The sequence below is a fragment of the Primulina huaijiensis genome, chromosome 15 (assembly GCF_012295235.1).
Source record: "Primulina huaijiensis isolate GDHJ02 chromosome 15, ASM1229523v2, whole genome shotgun sequence".
NCBI lineage: Eukaryota > Viridiplantae > Streptophyta > Magnoliopsida > Lamiales > Gesneriaceae > Primulina > Primulina huaijiensis.
Window position 1 is genome coordinate 9,014,699 of NC_133320.1, and position 18,927 is coordinate 9,033,625.

Sequence of the window (18,927 nt, forward strand, 5' to 3'; positions counted from 1 at the left end):
AGAAGACATGTTTTGGGAAAACAAAACGTGTGTTCGATTTGCTAGGAGAAATAAAATTATTACTGTAGATCTGAAATCAAATCGTAAATATTAGTTAAAAAAAACTTTAAAATAGTAAATATAATATGATATAGTAATTCATGGATTTTGAAAAAAAATGTTAAAATCAGTAACTCATGTTGAATTATGTCACGAGTCAAATTAATTTGGCAAAAGAAACTATTATATATCCATACTATTTTACCATTAAGCTTAGAATAACTAATATTAATATCAGATTATGTTTTTGTGATAAATCAAAATAACTAATTACTCAAACTAAAAAAAAATAATTTCATTTCGTCTGGTGAAGATACAAAAAATAAATTGCTCTTTCCAAAAACTTCCCCACTCCATGACACCTCAATGGCTTTTCCCTTCAAAATCTCATTTTTGACTTTCATCGAGGGATCAAATTATCTTATGTTTAATTGAATTATTCCTATCTCTTAATTTAAAAAATGATTTATTAACTCTCAGTATTTTTAAATCTTGGTGAGCATATATATATTTTTATATTTTCAAATCTTGAACACACATCTTTGTCTTGTAATTCAGATGTGTTGGTCAATTTATCAGGTCAATACATGACTTGATATGAGCCATGAATCCCAACTAGATGGACTCTTGTGTGCACTTAACAGAAGTTGGTTTGCAAGAGTCAAAAGAAAGAAGAAAAAAAAGGGAAGAGAACAAAAACGATTTGGTTGTGTCAGTTGAATAACAGAAACACACACACCTGAGGAATGAGATGATCGCCTGCATCAAGATCAGAAGAAAAGAGCTCTGGTGATGAGTTTTTCTTAGTGAGCTTAGTTTTGATTCAAGAGTCTTTACGCTTGTAAACCAAAAAGGCGATATACAAGAGTGAATCATTCGTGATCAAGAAAANAAAAAGGCGATATACAAGAGTGAATCATTCGTGATCAAGAAAGGGAACATTGAGTTGTTTTTAAACCTTGTAATTGGATCTCAATCAATATATTGTTCTTCCTTCTACCGTGGATGTAAATCGTAATTGATCGAACCACGTAATTCTTGTGTCCGTGTGTTTGTATTTTTTGAATCTTAGATTTGTTCTGGCATTGCTCAGTATTCATAAGATAAACTCCATAATTGTGCGTGATATTGTTCTCTTCTCATCAAGCATTAGTTCTGTTATATTCACTACAATTGGTATCAGAGCCTGGCTTCTTGATCGATTGTGGATAAAGAACGATGGTTACAAGAGTTGATGTGGAGCGGTTTGACGGCAGAGGAGACTTCGGGATTTGGCGACGAAGAATTCATGCCATTCTTGTTCAACAGAAGGTTGCAAAGGCTTTGGGCGGTTTTAAAAACCTACCTGAATCTCTTTCAGAAGATCAGAAGAGTGAACAAATGGAACTGGCCTTCAACACTCTAACTCTGCATCTTGATGATAAAGTGCTTAGAGAAGTCTCATCAGAAACAACATCAGCCGGCCTGTGGAAAAGATTGGAAGAATTGTACCTCACCAAATCCCTACAAGATCGTATTTACTTGAAGAGCAAATTATTTGGATTCAAGATGAATGAAACAAAGACAACAACAGAAAATGTTGATGAGTTCAACAAGCTGCTACTTGATCTTGAAAATATTGGAATCAAGATCGATGACGAGGACAAAGCAATCATTCTATTGAACTATCTTTCAAAATCCTATACAAACTTTGTTGAAACTCTAAAATATGCTAGAGATTCACTTTCCTTGAATGATGTACAGAAGGCCTTGAGATCCAAAGAAGCTGACGCACTGACTGAAAATCATTTTTTTATCAACAGCAGATAGTCTCATGGTGCGTGGAAGGCCTGAGTTCAGAAATGACAGGAGGAAGCCTCATAGCAGATCAAGGAGTAAATCAAGAAATAGGACTGTCAAGGGCAAGTGCTTCCACTGCCATAAGGAGGGTCATTATAGAAGAGATTGTCCAAAAAGGAAAAAGGGCCAAGAAAACTTCAAAATCCATGGGGAAGTAGAAGTTGTTCAGGATGTCTATGAGAGTACAGATGTACTTTGTATTTCAAATCAGAAAAATGATGATGGCTGGGTAATGGACAGTGGCTGCTCCTTCCGCATGTGCCCCAACAAGATTCAAGAATTGGATGGAGGACAAGTGATTCTTGGAAATAACAAGACCTGCAAGGTTGAAGGGATCGGTACTATAATACTCAAAGTCCATAATGGCACCGAAATGATTCTAAGCGATGTAAAATATGTGCCATAATTAAAGAGGAACTTGATCTCTCTTGGAGCATTGGACAATAAAGGATGTTCCTTCAAATCTGAAAATGGAAGGCTTACAATGACAAAAAGATCACTTGTGGTCATGAAGGGTAACTTAACCATTGGGTTGTATGTACTTTCAGGAAATACCACTGTCAAACCTACTGCTCTTGCTACAAGATCTACAGACATCACTAACTTGTGGTATTTGAGGCTAGGCCACATTAGTGATCGAGGTCTGCAAGAATTAAGCAGACAGGGACTTATAACTAAGTCATGTGTCTCAGCACCTGAATTCTGTGATGTGTGCATAAAAGGAAAGGCAACAAGAGTCAAGTTTACCAAGACCGTGCATCAAACCAATGCACCCCTTGAGTATGTGCATTCAGATTTGTGGGGGCCGTCTAAGGAGCCTTCACTAGGCGGAGCAAATTACTTCATGTCCCTAGTTGTTGATTATTCTAGGAGAGTTTGGGTGTATCCATTAAAGCACAAAAGTGATGCACTCGACAAATTCAAACAATGGACAACACTTCAAGAAAACCAAACCGGAAAGAAGTTGAAGCTCTTAAGAACAGACAATGGATTGGAGTATTGTTTCAAGGAGTTCAATAAGTTCTGTCAAGACAAGGGATTGCTAGACACTTAACAGTCCCTAGTACACTACAACAGAATGGCCTGGCTGAGAGAATGAATAGAACACTCCTGGAACGTGTGAGATGCATGCTGTTAACTTCAAGATTACCAAATGCCTTCTGGGCCGAGGCTGTAGTCACTGCAAGCTATTTGATCAACAGGTCACCATCAGTTCCACTAGGATTCCTTACACCAATGGAAAATGGATTGGAAAAGCACCCTCACTAGATTATCTTAGACCTTTTGGATGCACAGCTTTTGCTCACGTTAAGCAAGGAAAATTGGAACCAAGAGCCATTAAGTGCATGTTCCTTGTTATCCAGAAGGCGTTAAAGGATACAAACTAAGGTGTATAGAAGCCGGAAAAGAAAGGACTTTTGTTTGCAGGGATGTTACATTTAAGGAAGAAGAATTTCCTATGAAAATGAAACATGAATTGACTACCTCAAGTGTTAATAAAGTTCCTGAATCCACTGTCACACCAGTTGAGGTGGAGTTGCCATCTTTCCCATCTGAGGTTGATTATGAAGGTCAATGGAACCAAGAACACCCTAATATTCATGAGTATCAACTGGTCACGGATAGGCAAAAGAGAACTATCAAACCACCTCAAAGATATGGGCAAGTAGATATGGTTTCTTTTGCTCTAGAGCAGCCTCAAACGTTGAAGACAATGAACCTGCCTCATTGAGTGAAGCCATGAACTCTGTGGATAACAAGCAGTGGATGAGTGCTATGAAAGAAGAAGTATAATCACTCGAAAAGAACAATACATGGAAATTGGTCCCCACTCCAAGAAAGCACAAGATCATTGGCTCCAAGTGGATATTCAAGAAAAAAGAAGGTATTTTAGGAGTGGAAAATCCTAGATACAAGGCCAGATTCGTTGCTAAAGGCTATTCTCAAACTGAAGGCGTGGATTTTCACGAGATCTTTTCACCTGTTGTTAAACATAAATCAATAAGAAGTATCGTATCCATAGTTGCTAAGGAAGATTTGGAATTGGATCAGTTGGATGTTAAAACAGCTTTTTTACATGGTCAGTTGGATGAAATAATTTACATGCAACAATCGGAAATGTTTGAAGTAAAGACTGATATTCCAATGGTATGTGAACTCAAAAAATCAATATATGGTTTAAAACAAGCCCCTAGGCAATGGTGTAGGAAATTTGATGATTTCATGATGAGTAATAACTTTAGAATGAGTGAATATGACTGGTGTGTATATCACAAAAGGCTGTTAAGTGGCAAGAACCTTTACCTACTCTTATATGTTGATGATATGCTGCTGGCCAGTGAAGACAGAGGTGCAATCTCAAGTTTGAAAGCAGAACTCAGCTCTCAAACTTGAGATTGCACCTCTGTCTTCACTGGCCAGAGGTCCGCTTGAGCAGGTAAAGGTCTAGAAGGCAACTTTTCCTCACTCAAACTGGATATGTCCGAAAGATCTTACACAAGTTTAATATGTATAATGCTAAGCCTGTACAGAGTCCATTAGTAAAACACTTCAAACTCTTGGCTGACCAAAGTCCATGCACTGAAGAAGATAGAAAATACATGGAAAATATATTGTATGCTAGTGTGGTGGGCAGCTTAATGTATGTCATGATCTGCACTAGGCCTGATTTAGCTTATGCAATCAGTCTAGTGAGTAGATTCATGGCTAACCCAGGAAAGGAGCATTGGATGGCCCTTAAATGGATACTGAGGTATGTAAAGGGATCAGAGAATATGGGCTTGTCATTTACTAACAGAAAAGAAGAAAATGGGCTGGTTACATGATATGTGGACTCGGATTATGCAGGTAGTATTGATACTAGAAAATCTTTGACAGGATATGTGCTCACCTTGTATGGAACAGCAGTGAGTTGGAAGTCTATGCTTCAACCAGTGGTGGCCCTATCCACAACAGAAGCAGAGTACATTGCTGTCACAGAAGGAGTGAAAGAAGGAATTTGGTTTCAAGGTTTCTTGAAAGACTTAGGCTTTGATCAGGAATTAGTACTCATCCATTGTGACAATCAGAGTGCAGTGCACTTATCTGAACATCAAGTGTTTCATGAACGGTCAAAACACATAGATGTTAAGCTACACTTTGTATGAGAAGTAATTGAGACAGGAAGGATGTAGGTTGTGAAAATCAATACACATGATAATCCAGCTGACATGTTTACTAAGGTGCTTCCCATCAATAAACTGCACTATTGTCTGGAGCTGATCTAGCTAAAACCTGAGACAGAGCCTTAAGAATAAAGAAGGAGGAGGAGGAGCAATTAATACTGACATGAGAATTGACAACAAGGTGGAGAGTTGTAATTCAGATGTGTTGGTCGATTTATCATGTCAATACATGACTTGATGTGAGCCATGAATCCCAGCTAGATGGACTCTTGTGTGCACTTAACAGAAGTTGGTTGGCAAGAGTCAAAAGAAAGAAGAAAAAAAAAGGGAAGAGAACAAAAAAGATTCGGTTGTGTCAGTTGAATAACAGAAACACACACATATGAGAAATGAGATGATCGCCTGCATCAAGATCAGAAGAAAAGAACTCTGGTGATGAGTTTTTCTTAGTGAATTTAGTTTTGATTCAAGAGTGTATACGCTTGTAAACCAAAAAAATGATACACAAGAGTGAATCATTCGTGATCAAGAAAGGGATCATTGAGTTGTTTTTAAACCTTGTAATTGGATCTCAATCAATACATTGTTCTTCCTTCTTCCGTGGATGTAGATCGTAATTGATCAAACCACGTAATTCTTGTGTCCATGTGTTTGTGTTCTTTGAATCTTAGATTTGTTCTGGTACTGCTCGGTATTCATAGGATAAACTCCATAGCTGTGCGTGACATTGTGCTCTTCTCATCAAGCATTAGTTCTGTTATATTCAGTAGATGTCTATATATACTTTTAAAGATATTTGTGTACAAGATTGAAAGGACGGTGAGTTAATAATCGTAAAAGATTTTCAGCAATCTTAGAATTTAATTAACCCCTATTTTTAACACATTTTTTTGGTTTCAAATCCATAAAGTTTTTGGAGAGGAAGTTCGATTGTGTCCAATCCATTCTGCAATCGGAAAACCAAACAAAACTAATTCCAATCTCAAAGAGCACTACCATACAAAAAGTACATATTGTTTTGGTGATCGAGATTTCCATTCAAGTTTGATGTTACGAAATATTGTATGCACTGGTGTGAATTAATTATGCTTGATTTTTAAATGATGATACTGATATACACTCCAGCTAAACTTCGAGTAAACATGAACCAGAAGCACCCCAATAAAAGTGTAAATTCAAACGAAGAAGAAGAATATATCCTCAACTTTCCAAGTTTTCACTACAAAAAGTGAAGGTGGATTTAGCCGTCGGATCGTTACAGGGAACCTGGAGAGGCTCCAAGGAATCTACAATGTCTCGCATCAAAGGCCTTGCTTTCGGATTCCGATTCAAGCAATGATAAGCAAGCATGGCTGCTTTATGGACACCCTTTGTGAGATAATCTCCTTCCAATCTAGGATCTACAATGTTGAGAACTTTCTTCTTTTCTCTGAGGACGGGGAGAGCCCAATCTGTCAGGTTCTGTTCGCGGGCTGGTCTTGATTTATCCAAAGATTTTCTACCCGTGAGAAGCTCGAGTAAAACGACTCCAAAGCTATATACATCACTTCTAGAAGACAAATGGCCTGTTGTGCATCGAGAAACATAATATAAATGCTGTCATAGAATGTAAATACTTGGTTTGCATGACGTGCAAGAGACGAGAAAAGAAAATATATTATGTTAGATCCTAGGCTCAAGAAGAGAGCTCAAACCTAAAATATTAGAGTATCGGGAGAGAGATCACTATCCACCTCTTATTAGTAGACATCCATGGNCAATCTAGGATCTACAATGTTGAGAACTTTCTTCTTTTCTCTGAGGACGGGGAGAGCCCAATCTGTCAGGTTCTGTTCGCGGGCTGGTCTTGATTTATCCAAAGATTTTCTACCCGTGAGAAGCTCGAGTAAAACGACTCCAAAGCTATATACATCACTTCTAGAAGACAAATGGCCTGTTGTGCATCGAGAAACATAATATAAATGCTGTCATAGAATGTAAATACTTGGTGTGCATGACGTGCAAGAGACGAGCGAAAACAAACAAATATATTATGTTAGATCCTAGGCTCAAGAAGAGAGCTCAAACCTAAAATATTAGAGTATCAGGAAAGAGATCACTATCCACCTCTTATTAGTCGACATCCATGCCATCCCACTCTTGATGAATTTCATTCACCTATTAGCATTTGATACACGCATTTTAATCCACTATATAATATGAACTCGAGCCATATTATCGATATTGACCCAGAGATAAACCTTTCCCAGGTCGCTGTTGGTTCTTCCAACAGCCACAATGTTGGTCATCAAATTTAATGAGGAAGCTCAGACCCAAAAGATTAGTCTAGTAGGCATATGCGACCTCTTAAACTTAAAAATCGTCACACAATTACTTGTGCATCCATAGTGGGATCAAAAGACATTATAAACTTATCGGTCTATTACGCTTTATAATTATAAATATCGAAGTAACAATATAAGCAATACAGGTATTTATTTACAAAATATTAAGGTCATAAGCTCTTAAAGCCAAATCATATAAAATCACATACCAGTCATTATATATTCTGGTGCAGCGTATCCGTATGTTCCCATTATGCGAGTTGAAACATGAGATTCGTCCCCAATCGGTCCATCTTTTGCCAGACCAAAATCAGAGAGTTTTGCATTGTAGTCCTGAGTCGGAGTTTGTCACAAATTTCACATGTTCATTCACATAAACCAATCGGATGAAATGGGAATGACTGATGGAAACAAGATTATATAATTGCATGTTGTTATGAATGCAAAGCGAGTGGGCTCTGAGGAGAGTACCAGCCCCATTACTAAACAAGTTTATACTAGAAGAGTTAAGAAAGCATGGCCATCACACGTTCAGATGCAAGAATGGAAGCAATAGAGAAATCGATAGCTGATATTCAAGATAATGTGAAAACTCTCACCAAGACAACGAACGAATTTCTGAATTTTAAAGCGACGGTAGAGCAGCTGCTAAAAGCACAGCTTGAGAATAGGGAGGAAATGCAGATGCATGACAAAGAATTGCATCTGGAATTTCCACAAGGAAAACAAAACAGAGGAGAGGAGGGTTATCTGGAAGACGCGGATGAACTCAGGCAACTCATTAAAAGGATTGACATACCTGGGTTTGGTGGCACTGATCCCATGAGATGGTTAGGGATGGCGGAGCAATACTCTGAGTTACATGGAACGGCAACAAAAGGTTGAAAATAGCGCACGTGTGTATGGAAGGAACTGTTGTACGCTGGTTCCGCTGGATCACACAAAAATTTCCGTATACAAGTTGGGAAAGATTCACCGACGAATTGACGAGGAGATATGGAGGCAGACAATGATCAACAACGCCGTTTGAATTAGTGGCTTCTTTGAAACAGGAGAAGTAACCCGTCGATGCATATATCGAACAGTTTGAAATTCTGATTGGGGATTTACCGGAAGAACGATGCATGGGTGAGTGGCCTGCGGGAAGCGGCGGATGATCCGCGCACCATCTTGGGGCCGATGGAAGAAGAGCTGTATGGTGATTTTGTGGGCCGAACGTATTCCCAAAGTATGCTGGGATGCAAAGCAGATCTTAGAGGAGGGTTTTCCAGCAAGTGGGCCAATCGGGCCCAACTAACAGATTCTAGAAAAGCTAGGCTCAAGCCTTACACACAACTGGGACCTAGAAATATCGGTGAAAATCCAGCCAACAGAACACCTGGTTCGCAGATTGGCGTCGATAAAGGGACGTCGATCAGGAACCCTAATCATAAGTGGCGAGAGGGGAATTCTAATGCACCATCAGTTAAAGTTGAACAAAAAGAAATGCCAGTTCGACCTCGCTCAGATACAGTATCTGGGACATATTGTGAGCAACACTAAAATAACCATGGATCCGAGGAAGGTTGATTGTGTAAAACAGTGGCCGCTGCCTCGGAACACAAAAGGAATTCGGGGTTTTCTGGGGCTGACGAGTTATTACAGGAAGTTTATCAAAGATTATGGCAAAATCACCAAACCTTTGACCGAGCAGCTGAAAAGAAACAATTTTTGCTGTAATGACTAGGTCCAAGAGCATTTGAATTATCAAAGAAGGCTTTAATATCAGCACCGGTGCTGCGTATGCCGGATTTTAACCGAGAAATTGTCGTTGAAGTGATGCTTCGGGAACAGGGGTGGGGGCTGTTTTGATGCAAGAAAAAACAACCTATAGCTTATTTCAGCAAGGCTCTATCGGATCCGGCACTTTAAAAGTCCACCTATGAGAAAGAGTTGATGGCTTTAGTTATCGCAATTCAACACTGGAGACCGTATTTGTTGGGGAGAAGATTTGTTGTGATGACAGACCATAAAAATCTTTAAAAAAACCACTTACATCAGCGGATATCAAGACCGGACCAGCAGCATTGGTTGTCTAAATTAATGGGGTACGACTTCGAAATCATGTACAAGGCTGGAGAAGAAAAATGGGGCTGCCGATGCTTTGTCCGGGGAGGTAGTTGAACTAAAAAATCTGTCAATGCCATTTTGGGTAGATATTGATGAAATAAAAAAGGCTGTGGAGCAAAATTTGGATTTACAAAGTATCAAACACCAGATTCTGCAAGGGAAAACACCCCCCATACATTACCAGCTGGTAAATGGTTTTCACTATTTAAAGGATGATTCGTAATCCCAAGTAAATCGCCATGGGTTCGAACATTATTGGAAGAATTTCATTCATCACCGATTGGGAGCCATTCTGGGGCTCTGAGAACACTGAAAAGGACTGTCAATAACTTCTACTGATAGGACTGAGAAGGGATGTACAAAAATATGTGGCTCAATGTCTCGAGTGTCAAAAGCAAAAATACCAAGCCATGACACCGGCTGGTTTGCTGCAGCCACTACCAGTACCTGAAGCGATATGGGAAGATCTCTTCTGGTCAAAATTCTTTCGGCTACAAGGTACGAAGCTCAAGATGAGTTCAACCTACCACCCGGAGACGGACGGACAGAGTGAAGCGTTAAATAGATGTATTGAAACTTACTTGCGTTGTTTTGCATCAAAACAACCAAGAAGTGGGTAACTTGGCTACCCTGGAGTGAGTTTTGGTATAATACGTCATTCCAAACTTCTGCTGGAATGAGCCCTTTTGAGATAATTTATATAAGAAAAACACCTACTGTTTTGCAGTGTCTTCCTGGGGAAACATTAGTGGCGGCTGTAGCCACTGAATTAAGCGATTGCGGTGAGTTGTTGCGACAATTGAAGTTCAATTTGAAGCGAGCACAACAAAAATGGTAAAATTTGCAAATGGACACCGGAGGATGTGGAGTTCCAGATTAACAATATGGTTTTTCTCAAATTAAGACCAGTAGGCAGAAAACGGTTTGTCGCCGGGTAGATCAAAAACTAGAAGCCGGTATTACGGGCCATTTCATATTATTGAAAGGATCGAGAAGGTGGCTTACAAGCTGCGTCTACCTGAGGGCTCAAAGATACATCCTGTTTTCATGTCTCTTGTCTGAAGAAGATGTTTGGGAATCCTGTGATTGAGGCAAGGCTGCCAAAAGAATTGGATTCTGATTTAGCCCAGAACTTTGAACCAGAACAAATACTATTGCAAAGGTCAAAGTTCAAACGTGGTGAACAAATTCTGCAGATCTTGGTTAAAAGGAAGGGGCATCCTGCTGAAGACTCAAACCAGTGAAGATGCTGTTGATTTTGATGCTCAATTCCCTGCTTTCAATCTTGGGGACAAGATTAATCTTGAGAGGGTGGGAATTGTTATGGATGCAAAGGGAATGGGCTCTGAGGAGAGTACCAGCCCCATTATTAAACAACTTTATACTAGAAGAGTTAAGAAAAGCTCAAGTAGTGAGGAGAATAAAATGTTAAAAAAAGGGAGGTAGTTACATTCTGTCATTTTCGTTCTCGGTAGTGGGACTTTGCCGAGTGCTAGGGTGGTGGAAAGAATATCTTTGTACAGAGAATACTCTGGGAAATTATTATCAAGTTCTTCATATTAAATATCTTTCATATTATTTGCTTTTCAATCTCTACATACCTCTCTGAATCTGTGAAGCTTGATTAGAAATTATGATTACATGTGCCCCTACAATATAACTTTTCATTCGATATTATCAGAAGGGCTTTCGATAACTAACCATGTCCATTAAAATGTTGGAAGTCTTAAAATCACGGTAGATCACAGGTTTCTCTGCTTCATGCAGAAAAGCAAGGCCTTTTGCCGCAGCTAATGCTATCTTCATTCTAATGGACCATGGAAGAGGAAGCAACACTCCTGGGGCAAGTATACGCATCTTCCCATTAGTCATAACCAAAAAGCACATACAAGCCATGGAAGTGCTAATTAGTATCCAAGAAAGCACAATGGATGCAATGCTGATCAACTGAAGGCTAAAATTTTTCAAGAAAATGTAATAAACCCCTTCTAACAAGAATTATATGCAACTCAAAAATTGTCTGAGTTCTCCTGACGTGGGCTTCATACCTCACAGAGCTTTTTACTGTAAATACAAGGTTGCAAATATTATTTCTAGTGGTTGTATGTTTCAATTACAACTACTGATGACTACGAAGCAGTTAGTCAAAATCTAATAGCAAAGCAATAATGGATTGTATTTTATAAAGAGAAAACCACTAGAAGTTTTGAGTAGTAATTCAACTAATTGTTTTCGGCTGATAGTATCTTGATATTTAGATCAGAAACTTTCGCTCATATAAATACATGCATGCCATGGAAATCAGAAAAGTAGATACAATGAAAATCGTATCAAGAAACAAGAAAATTGTTCTCTTATCTACTACGTGGAAAAAGGGATATTTCTATACCAACAGCACACATCACAAGGACACTTCCACATTAACAATTTCAGAAAAATCACTTCCAAACCAAGTGATTGAACGTTGGTGTATAACGCATGCATATGTGAGTGGACATTTGGACATCGAGAAATGTCTACTTACTTGAGAAGAGATGGTTTTCTACACTACCCCGAGCCATGTACTCATATATTAGAACTCGGTGTTCATCTTCACAGCAATATCCAACCAACTTCACTAAATTCGGATGAGAAAGTTGCCCCAAAAAGATAACCTCTGCCTACAAAACATCACAAAATTGCCACTGAAAGAATCAAGAAAGATATTGAACTAACGTGACATGATAACTAAAAATATCTGCTGACCAGCCATTCTCTATGGCCCTGATGGCTGTTATCTCCATCATGAATCTTAACAGCGACGGTGATAGGCTTGAGACCTTCTCGTAAATCCTCAGGAATGAACCCTTTGTACACACTCCCAAATCCTCCTCTGCCCAACATATAATCATGTCTGAAATTTCCAGTAATGGTCTTTAGCTCATTGAATGTGAACGCAATGAGTGGCTTGGCTGACACACATCGGCGCAGGTCTTCGACTTCTTCAGGATTTGATGGTAGTTTACTGTCATCTTTCCTGGCCTTCTCCGATGGACTCTGATCCTTTGGAGATTCTGCAGATCCGAATAACAAATATGAAACTGAAGACGTATTTTATCAGATTAAATATTGACTGTTAATCCTAGATCTATTTTCAAAAAACCTACCAGACCAATTAAAAATAACTCCTAAAATATAAAACAGAGGACAGAACCAAAAACTTGGTCAAAAGATAAAAAGATTAAAAGAGTTATTCTGTCCACCGCCTATGTCCTACCTACATATGAATGAAATATGCATATTCACAAGATCAGGAAACACAAAACAAAAAGGAGAACCAGCAAAGTAGTAAACTGAAAAGGAGCACACTTCATATTCCTTCTAAAAAATATACTGGTATAATTTTTTACATCAAATTCGAACTCATAATCTAGTTTAATCTGCAGAAAAGTACAACTGGCACCGTAAACAAGAGAGAACTGTATGAAATATGAATTAAATCCCAAGATTCATAAATCCCAGTGGTTGAGCATGAGCTCAAACAGCAGTAAGACAGAAAACCAGAAAGAAAACTGACCCGACTTTGCATTGGACGACACTCTGTATGGTGAGGGTTCCCACCCACACCAGCAATTCCCCATTATATCACACACCAAACAAACAACAAGTAACCAACAAAAAAAAAAACCCAAAAACCCCACGTCCTGAAAGTTCATTCAACAGCCCACTACACCATTTTCGTCGAAAAAATCTCCTTACTCTAATAAAAAAATAACAAGAAAAGAGGTTACCCAATAGTTCAACATAAAGGAAAACGAACTGCGTGCGCAATAATTGGATAGAGTGTAGAGTTGAATTTCTGGGTTGGATTTGATTAGTGCGCCAAGGAAAGCAGCACTAAAATTCTAAACCAATCTTTTCCCATCATTTCTTCCTTCTCCCCCACTTATCTCAAGCGTGTGTAAACCCCCCTTTTTGTTTGTTTGTTTCTACATGCCCACTCCACAAAAGGTGATATACACGACGTCCCATTCATGAATTCTTTTTCCTTTCCTTTTTTCTTTTCCTCTTCTGGGTATCTATTAATGATTTCATCGTATTTTCAGTCGATCGCTTTTTCTTCTAGGTTCATTTATTCTTGAATTGTTGGCAGACAAGAGGACTTGGATGGATTTCATTCTAGCTGCAGCTGTCGAATTGTGCCGCGAGTCCATGGATTTGAACTATCATTAATTGAAATATAGTAAGAAAATGAAATGTAATTTGTCTAGATCGGATTGGGGATTTTAATTAAATATAAGAAATTTTAAAAAATATTCACCAAGTTATGACAAAATTGTTAGAATCTATAATATGTTTAGAGTGGGTTGAATAAAAAATTTAAAATTTTCTCAAAAACTTGAGATGTCTTGAGTTGGTCTTAATATTTGTTAGATACCAAAACTCTTTTTCTCTCGACAAACTAAATACAGTTGGACACTTGAAAACTATTTTCCAAAATGCAGAAAAGTCTTGGATCTAGTGTATAGTTATATTCTCTTAATTTCAAAATTGACAAGTTGAGCCGTAAAAAAAATGCACAAAATAAATATCAAATAGTTTTATGGAAGTTCGAAGGTTTATCCTTTATATGTATCCACTTCTTTCATTATGACGGAATTCATTAAAAGACTTTGATTTTACGATACATTATAACAACTTACTTCAGTTAAGACTTATCTATTGTAATGTCTGAGATATTACAACTATAAAATAGGTCTTCGGGAAATCCTCTGTTGTTTAATTTCTCTGGTATATCTTTTGTAATTCCTTTTATGTTTTGTAAAATTGANATGGCATTTTCGTAAATAAGTTGAAAAATAATGAATTAATTTTAAGTGTAAAATGGTAATTAATANGTATATAGGCTGGAAACCAATAACCTCCATGTGTGCGAAAGCCACTAAGGAAAAATTTGGTAAAACAATGCCACGTATGAGATTCAATTTGTATTCCAAGCCTCAGATGGTTATTATATTATTATTTTATTAATATAACATAATATAATATTAAAAAAAAAGTCGATAAATGTGAAAAAGTTTGTACGGTGAATCTCATTTCACAGAGAGTTTTAGCAGTGAGATGAGAAAATTGAAGATTTTTGAATAGTGTATGATCTTAACAAAGTAGAGAAGCTTATTGTGTTGTTGTTTTGAATTATTCTTAATTTATTATAATTAGGGATTTTAATCGTTGAATTGAGATTGGAGAGTTGTTTGCTAGTTGTTATTAATTCTGATTGTACATTCGGAGTCTATGAAGTATATGCTACACGTTGATATAAAGTTTTCGTAATTTGACGGATGTTGTAAAATAGCCTATTATTTGATGTTAAATTAATTAGGGTGTATTTGATGGTATATTGTGAATTAAATACACTAGAATATTAAATTGATGAACGATAAGAATTTATAATCGAGTTTTATATTTTGTTGAATTAATTGTTGTTGGGCTATTTGAGGTGATATATATTGAGTTTGTTATGATTGTGTTGTTACGGTGACAATGATCTAATAATTGTTGTTGAATTATTTAGATACATCACAAGCTTCGAGATCAAAGAAATAGCCAGATTATATATATACTCGATTATCAGGTACGTGTTGACGTACGAGCATATGTTATTATTGTTTAGTATTGATCAATATTATTGCGTTGAACGATGATAAATCACCGGTATTGGGTGATTTGATATTATATCTGTTGTTGTTTATTATCGTTGATATTGTTAGCTGTCGTTTGTTGGGAGACGTCACGTTGATGTTGTTCGTTCGACGATATTGCTGTCGTCGGTGTTGGGGTGCGACGTATCGTCGATGTTATTCGTTCAACGATATTGCTGTCGCCGGAGTAGAGGTGCGACGTATCATTGATGCTATTCGTTCGACGATATTGCTGTCGCCAATGTTGGAGTACGACGTATCGTCGATGTTGTTGTTGCAGTAGTATGGGAGTGATGACGTTGATATCGTTGGTGGTTTGATTATCCAGAGACAGCAAAGANATGTTGTTGTTGCAGTAGTATGGGAGTGATGACGTTGATATCGTTGGTGGTTTGATTGTCCAGAGACAGCAAAGGGAGTATTTTTGTTATCATTCCAGCTATATTTTATATTGTTGATAATATAACTGCTATGTATTACGATGATGATTGTTGTGTATGCTCACCCTTTGGGGGTTGTTTCTGTTGGACAGGTTACAGGACTCTGCTGTGAGACAGGATAGTGGTGAAGGACTAGGTGTGTCTAGTCAAACAGTCCTGTAGTTTATAGTAGATAGAGACGGTATAGTTTATTGTCTTATTTGAGTTGTATGTGTGTATTTAATATACTGTTTCTGCTACATTGACTTAGATAGTGTGGTGATTGCACTATTTTGTCGTATATCCATTATATTATTACGTCGTTGAAAAGAAAATTTTTATGCATATGACGTCACATGTTGTATGATTACGTGGTGAGGTTTGGGGCGCCACATTGGTGGTATCAGAGCATATGTTAGACGTCTGGGATGGTTAGGAGTTGGGTTTGTGATGAGGAAGTTGGATGCTGATATTATCTGCGTGTGTCTGTGCATTTGACTTGTTATTGATGATTTCTCGATATGATTGATTGTTCTTTAGTTGTGTGTGCTTTCGTGCGAAAGGTGTGCTGATGATTACTGGATTGTAATTGTTAAATGTGATGATTAACAATTTGATTTCCAGTGATGGCAGCTAGAGAACAGGTAGATCCACGCGAGGAAACGGACGAGGTTGACAGTGGGTTTGGGCAGATGAATCCATTGCCACCTCCTCCTATGGGACAGGCACCTGCAGATCAGCCTTTATTGCCTGGTGAGTTGACTTTGGCACAGTTCAGCAGTTATCTTCCGCCGAGATTTGATAGCTCTGAGACTGGCGAGCGAGCAGAGGAGTGGATTGAGAGGATAGAAAAGATATTTGTGACTGCACCGTGTGCTAGATCTGCTTGGTTACGATTGGCTACATTTCAGCTTTCGCGGAATGTATTATTGTGGTGGCAGACGACTGAGGTCGGATTGAGAGATCAGGGTCGTACTGTTGATTGGGATGTGTTTCGGTCTCGTTTTCTTGATAAATATTTTTCTATAGCATCCAGGCAAAAGAAAGAAAAAGAATTTGAAGATTTGAGACAGGGTAGTATGTCTGTTGCTGAGTATGAGGCTCGATATTCTGCATTGCTGAAATATGTGCCACATGTTGGTACGAATGTTCATGCGAAGATGAGGCATTTCTTGAAATGGTTGAAGTTAGAGTTATTTGATCGTGTGCAATCAAATAACACGGTATCATTTGAAGATGCAGTGACAAGGGCTGAGATGGCTGAGTTGGTTATGCAGGAGTATGGAGCTCAGAGACGATTATCAGAGTCGAATAGGGAGTCATTACGACCGCAGGGACAATCTTTTAAATATCAGAAGGGTTCATCTTCTTCTTCAGCATCATCTGGGAAGCGCCGATTTGATTCACAACGTGTTGAGAGTCGTGGGGGCAGTTCTCAGTCTGTTCAGGGGCAGATAGGGGAGTCCAAAGCAGTGAGATGTTTTCGTTGTGGGGGACCTCACCTGATCAGACAGTGCACACAGACCGAGATCACCTGTTTTGAGTGTGGCGGTGTTGGCCATATAGCGAGACAGTGTCCTAGCTGTGAGGGACAGCGAGAGCCCAGGAGTGATAGAGGTATATCCTCAGAGACAGGAGGACGACGGCCTCAGCAATTTACACCACGACCTTCTGGAGGACAGCCACGTAGGCAGGGAGCTGGTCCTNACGACGGCCTCAGCAATTTACACCACGACCTTCTGGAGGACAGCCATGTAGGCAGGGAGCTGGTCCGCCTCAGACACAGGTGTATGCATTGACACGAGAGCAGGCAGAGGAGGCACGAGAGGAGATGATAGCGGGTAAGTGTTATTTATGTTCTTATCCTGCTTATATTCTTGTTGATACAGGTGCCTCGCATACATTTATATCGAAGAGGTTTGTGGTTGAGCATCATATGCGCTCGTCTCCATTGTCTATGCCTCTTTCTGTTTCGACACCCTCTGGAGTTGATATATTGGTTGTATCGATGATATCAGATGGTATTATTTCTTATGAGGGCTACGAGTTGAGCTCTGATATGATTATTCTAGAGATGACTGATTTTGATTGTATTGTGGGACTTAATGTGTTGAGGAGATATTGTGCGACTGTTGATTGTTATCAGCGGGTAGAATATTTTTACACCGATGAGAAAGAGCGTTGGACATTTTATGGGAAGGGTTCTCGTCCCCGTGTTCCGTTGGTATCTGCTATCCGGATGTCTCGGTTATTGGAGCATGGCCATGAGGGTTATCTTATTTATGCTGTAGATGTGACAGAGAAGAAAAAAGAGGTGGGAATAGAGGAGATACCTGTAGTTGCTGAGTTTGCTGATGTATTTCCTGATGAGATTCTAGGCTTCCCACCAGTCCGTGAGGTGGAGTTTGGGATTGAGTTGATGCCAGGTACTTCCCCTATTTCTTGTGCTCCTTACAGAATGGCACCAGCAGAGTTGAGAGAGTTGAAAGCCCAGTTACAAGACTTGCTGGACAAGGGATACATTAGCCCTAGTGTATCGCCTTGGGGTGCACCAGTCTTATTTGTGAAAAAGAAAGATGGAACAATGCGGCTTTGTATTGACTATCGACAGCTGAATAAGGTATCGATTAAGAATAAATATCCCTTCCCGCGTATTGATGATTTGTTTGATCAGTTGCAGGGAACCTCAATATATTCGAAGATTTATTTGAGGTCATGATATCATCAGATACGAGTTAGAGATTAGGATATTCAGAAGACAGCATTCAGGACCAGATATGGGCATTATGAGTTTTTAGTTATGTCGTTTGGGTTGACGAATGCTCCAGCTGTGTTCATGAGTTTGATGAATAGGGTATTTCAGCCTTATCTCGATCGGTTTGTTATTGTGTTTATTGATGATATATTGATATATTCCAGGAGTGAGGCTGAGCATGCAGGGCATTTATGTTCAGTATTACAGATACTGCGAGATAGACAGTTGTATGCCAAATTCAGTAAGTGTGAGTTTTGGTTGGATCGAGTGGTCTTCTTGGGTCATGTTATATCAAGAGATGAGATTTCTGTTGATCCAACGAAGGCCGAAGCCGTGGTACAGTGGTCTACACCTACATCTGTACCAGAGATCCGTAGTTTCTTGGGTTTAGCAGGTTATTATCGTCGATTTATCGAGGGATTTTCAAAGATTGCTAGACCTTTGACACAGTTGACTCAGAAAGGTGTGCGATTTCAGTGGTCTGAAGCATGTGAGAGGAGTTTTCAGGAGTTGAAGCACCGACTGATGACTGCACCGGTGTTATCAATCCCAACAGAAAACGAGAGATTTGTTGTTTATACTGATGCATCATTACAT

General features: G+C 38.8%; 2 protein-coding genes across 2 annotated transcripts in view; one reads left to right on the forward strand and one right to left on the reverse strand.

Moving 5' to 3' along the window:
- Positions 1-6,117: 6,117 nt before the first annotated feature.
- LOC140958720 (probable serine/threonine-protein kinase PBL16) lies at positions 6,118-13,532 on the reverse strand. The gene is made up of 6 exons (XM_073416281.1): positions 13,032-13,532; positions 12,221-12,528; positions 12,000-12,135; positions 11,177-11,313; positions 7,576-7,699; positions 6,118-6,607 (listed from the first exon to the last, which is right to left on the reverse strand). Exons 1-6 carry the CDS (start codon positions 13,168-13,170, stop codon positions 6,243-6,245), a joined length of 1,209 nt encoding a protein of 402 aa, XP_073272382.1. The 5' UTR covers positions 13,171-13,532; the 3' UTR covers positions 6,118-6,242.
- A 2,669-nt stretch (positions 13,533-16,201) lies between these two features.
- The window catches only part of LOC140959284 (uncharacterized), a 3,725-nt gene continuing 999 nt past the window's right edge, over positions 16,202-18,927 (forward strand). Inside the window, exons 1-5 of the mRNA XM_073417155.1 lie at positions 16,202-16,544; positions 16,605-17,363; positions 17,465-17,845; positions 17,954-18,121; positions 18,495-18,571. Coding sequence (XP_073273256.1) covers positions 16,202-16,544; positions 16,605-17,363; positions 17,465-17,845; positions 17,954-18,121; positions 18,495-18,571 — 1,728 coding nt within the window. The remainder of the gene's footprint in view (positions 16,545-16,604; positions 17,364-17,464; positions 17,846-17,953; positions 18,122-18,494; positions 18,572-18,927) is intronic.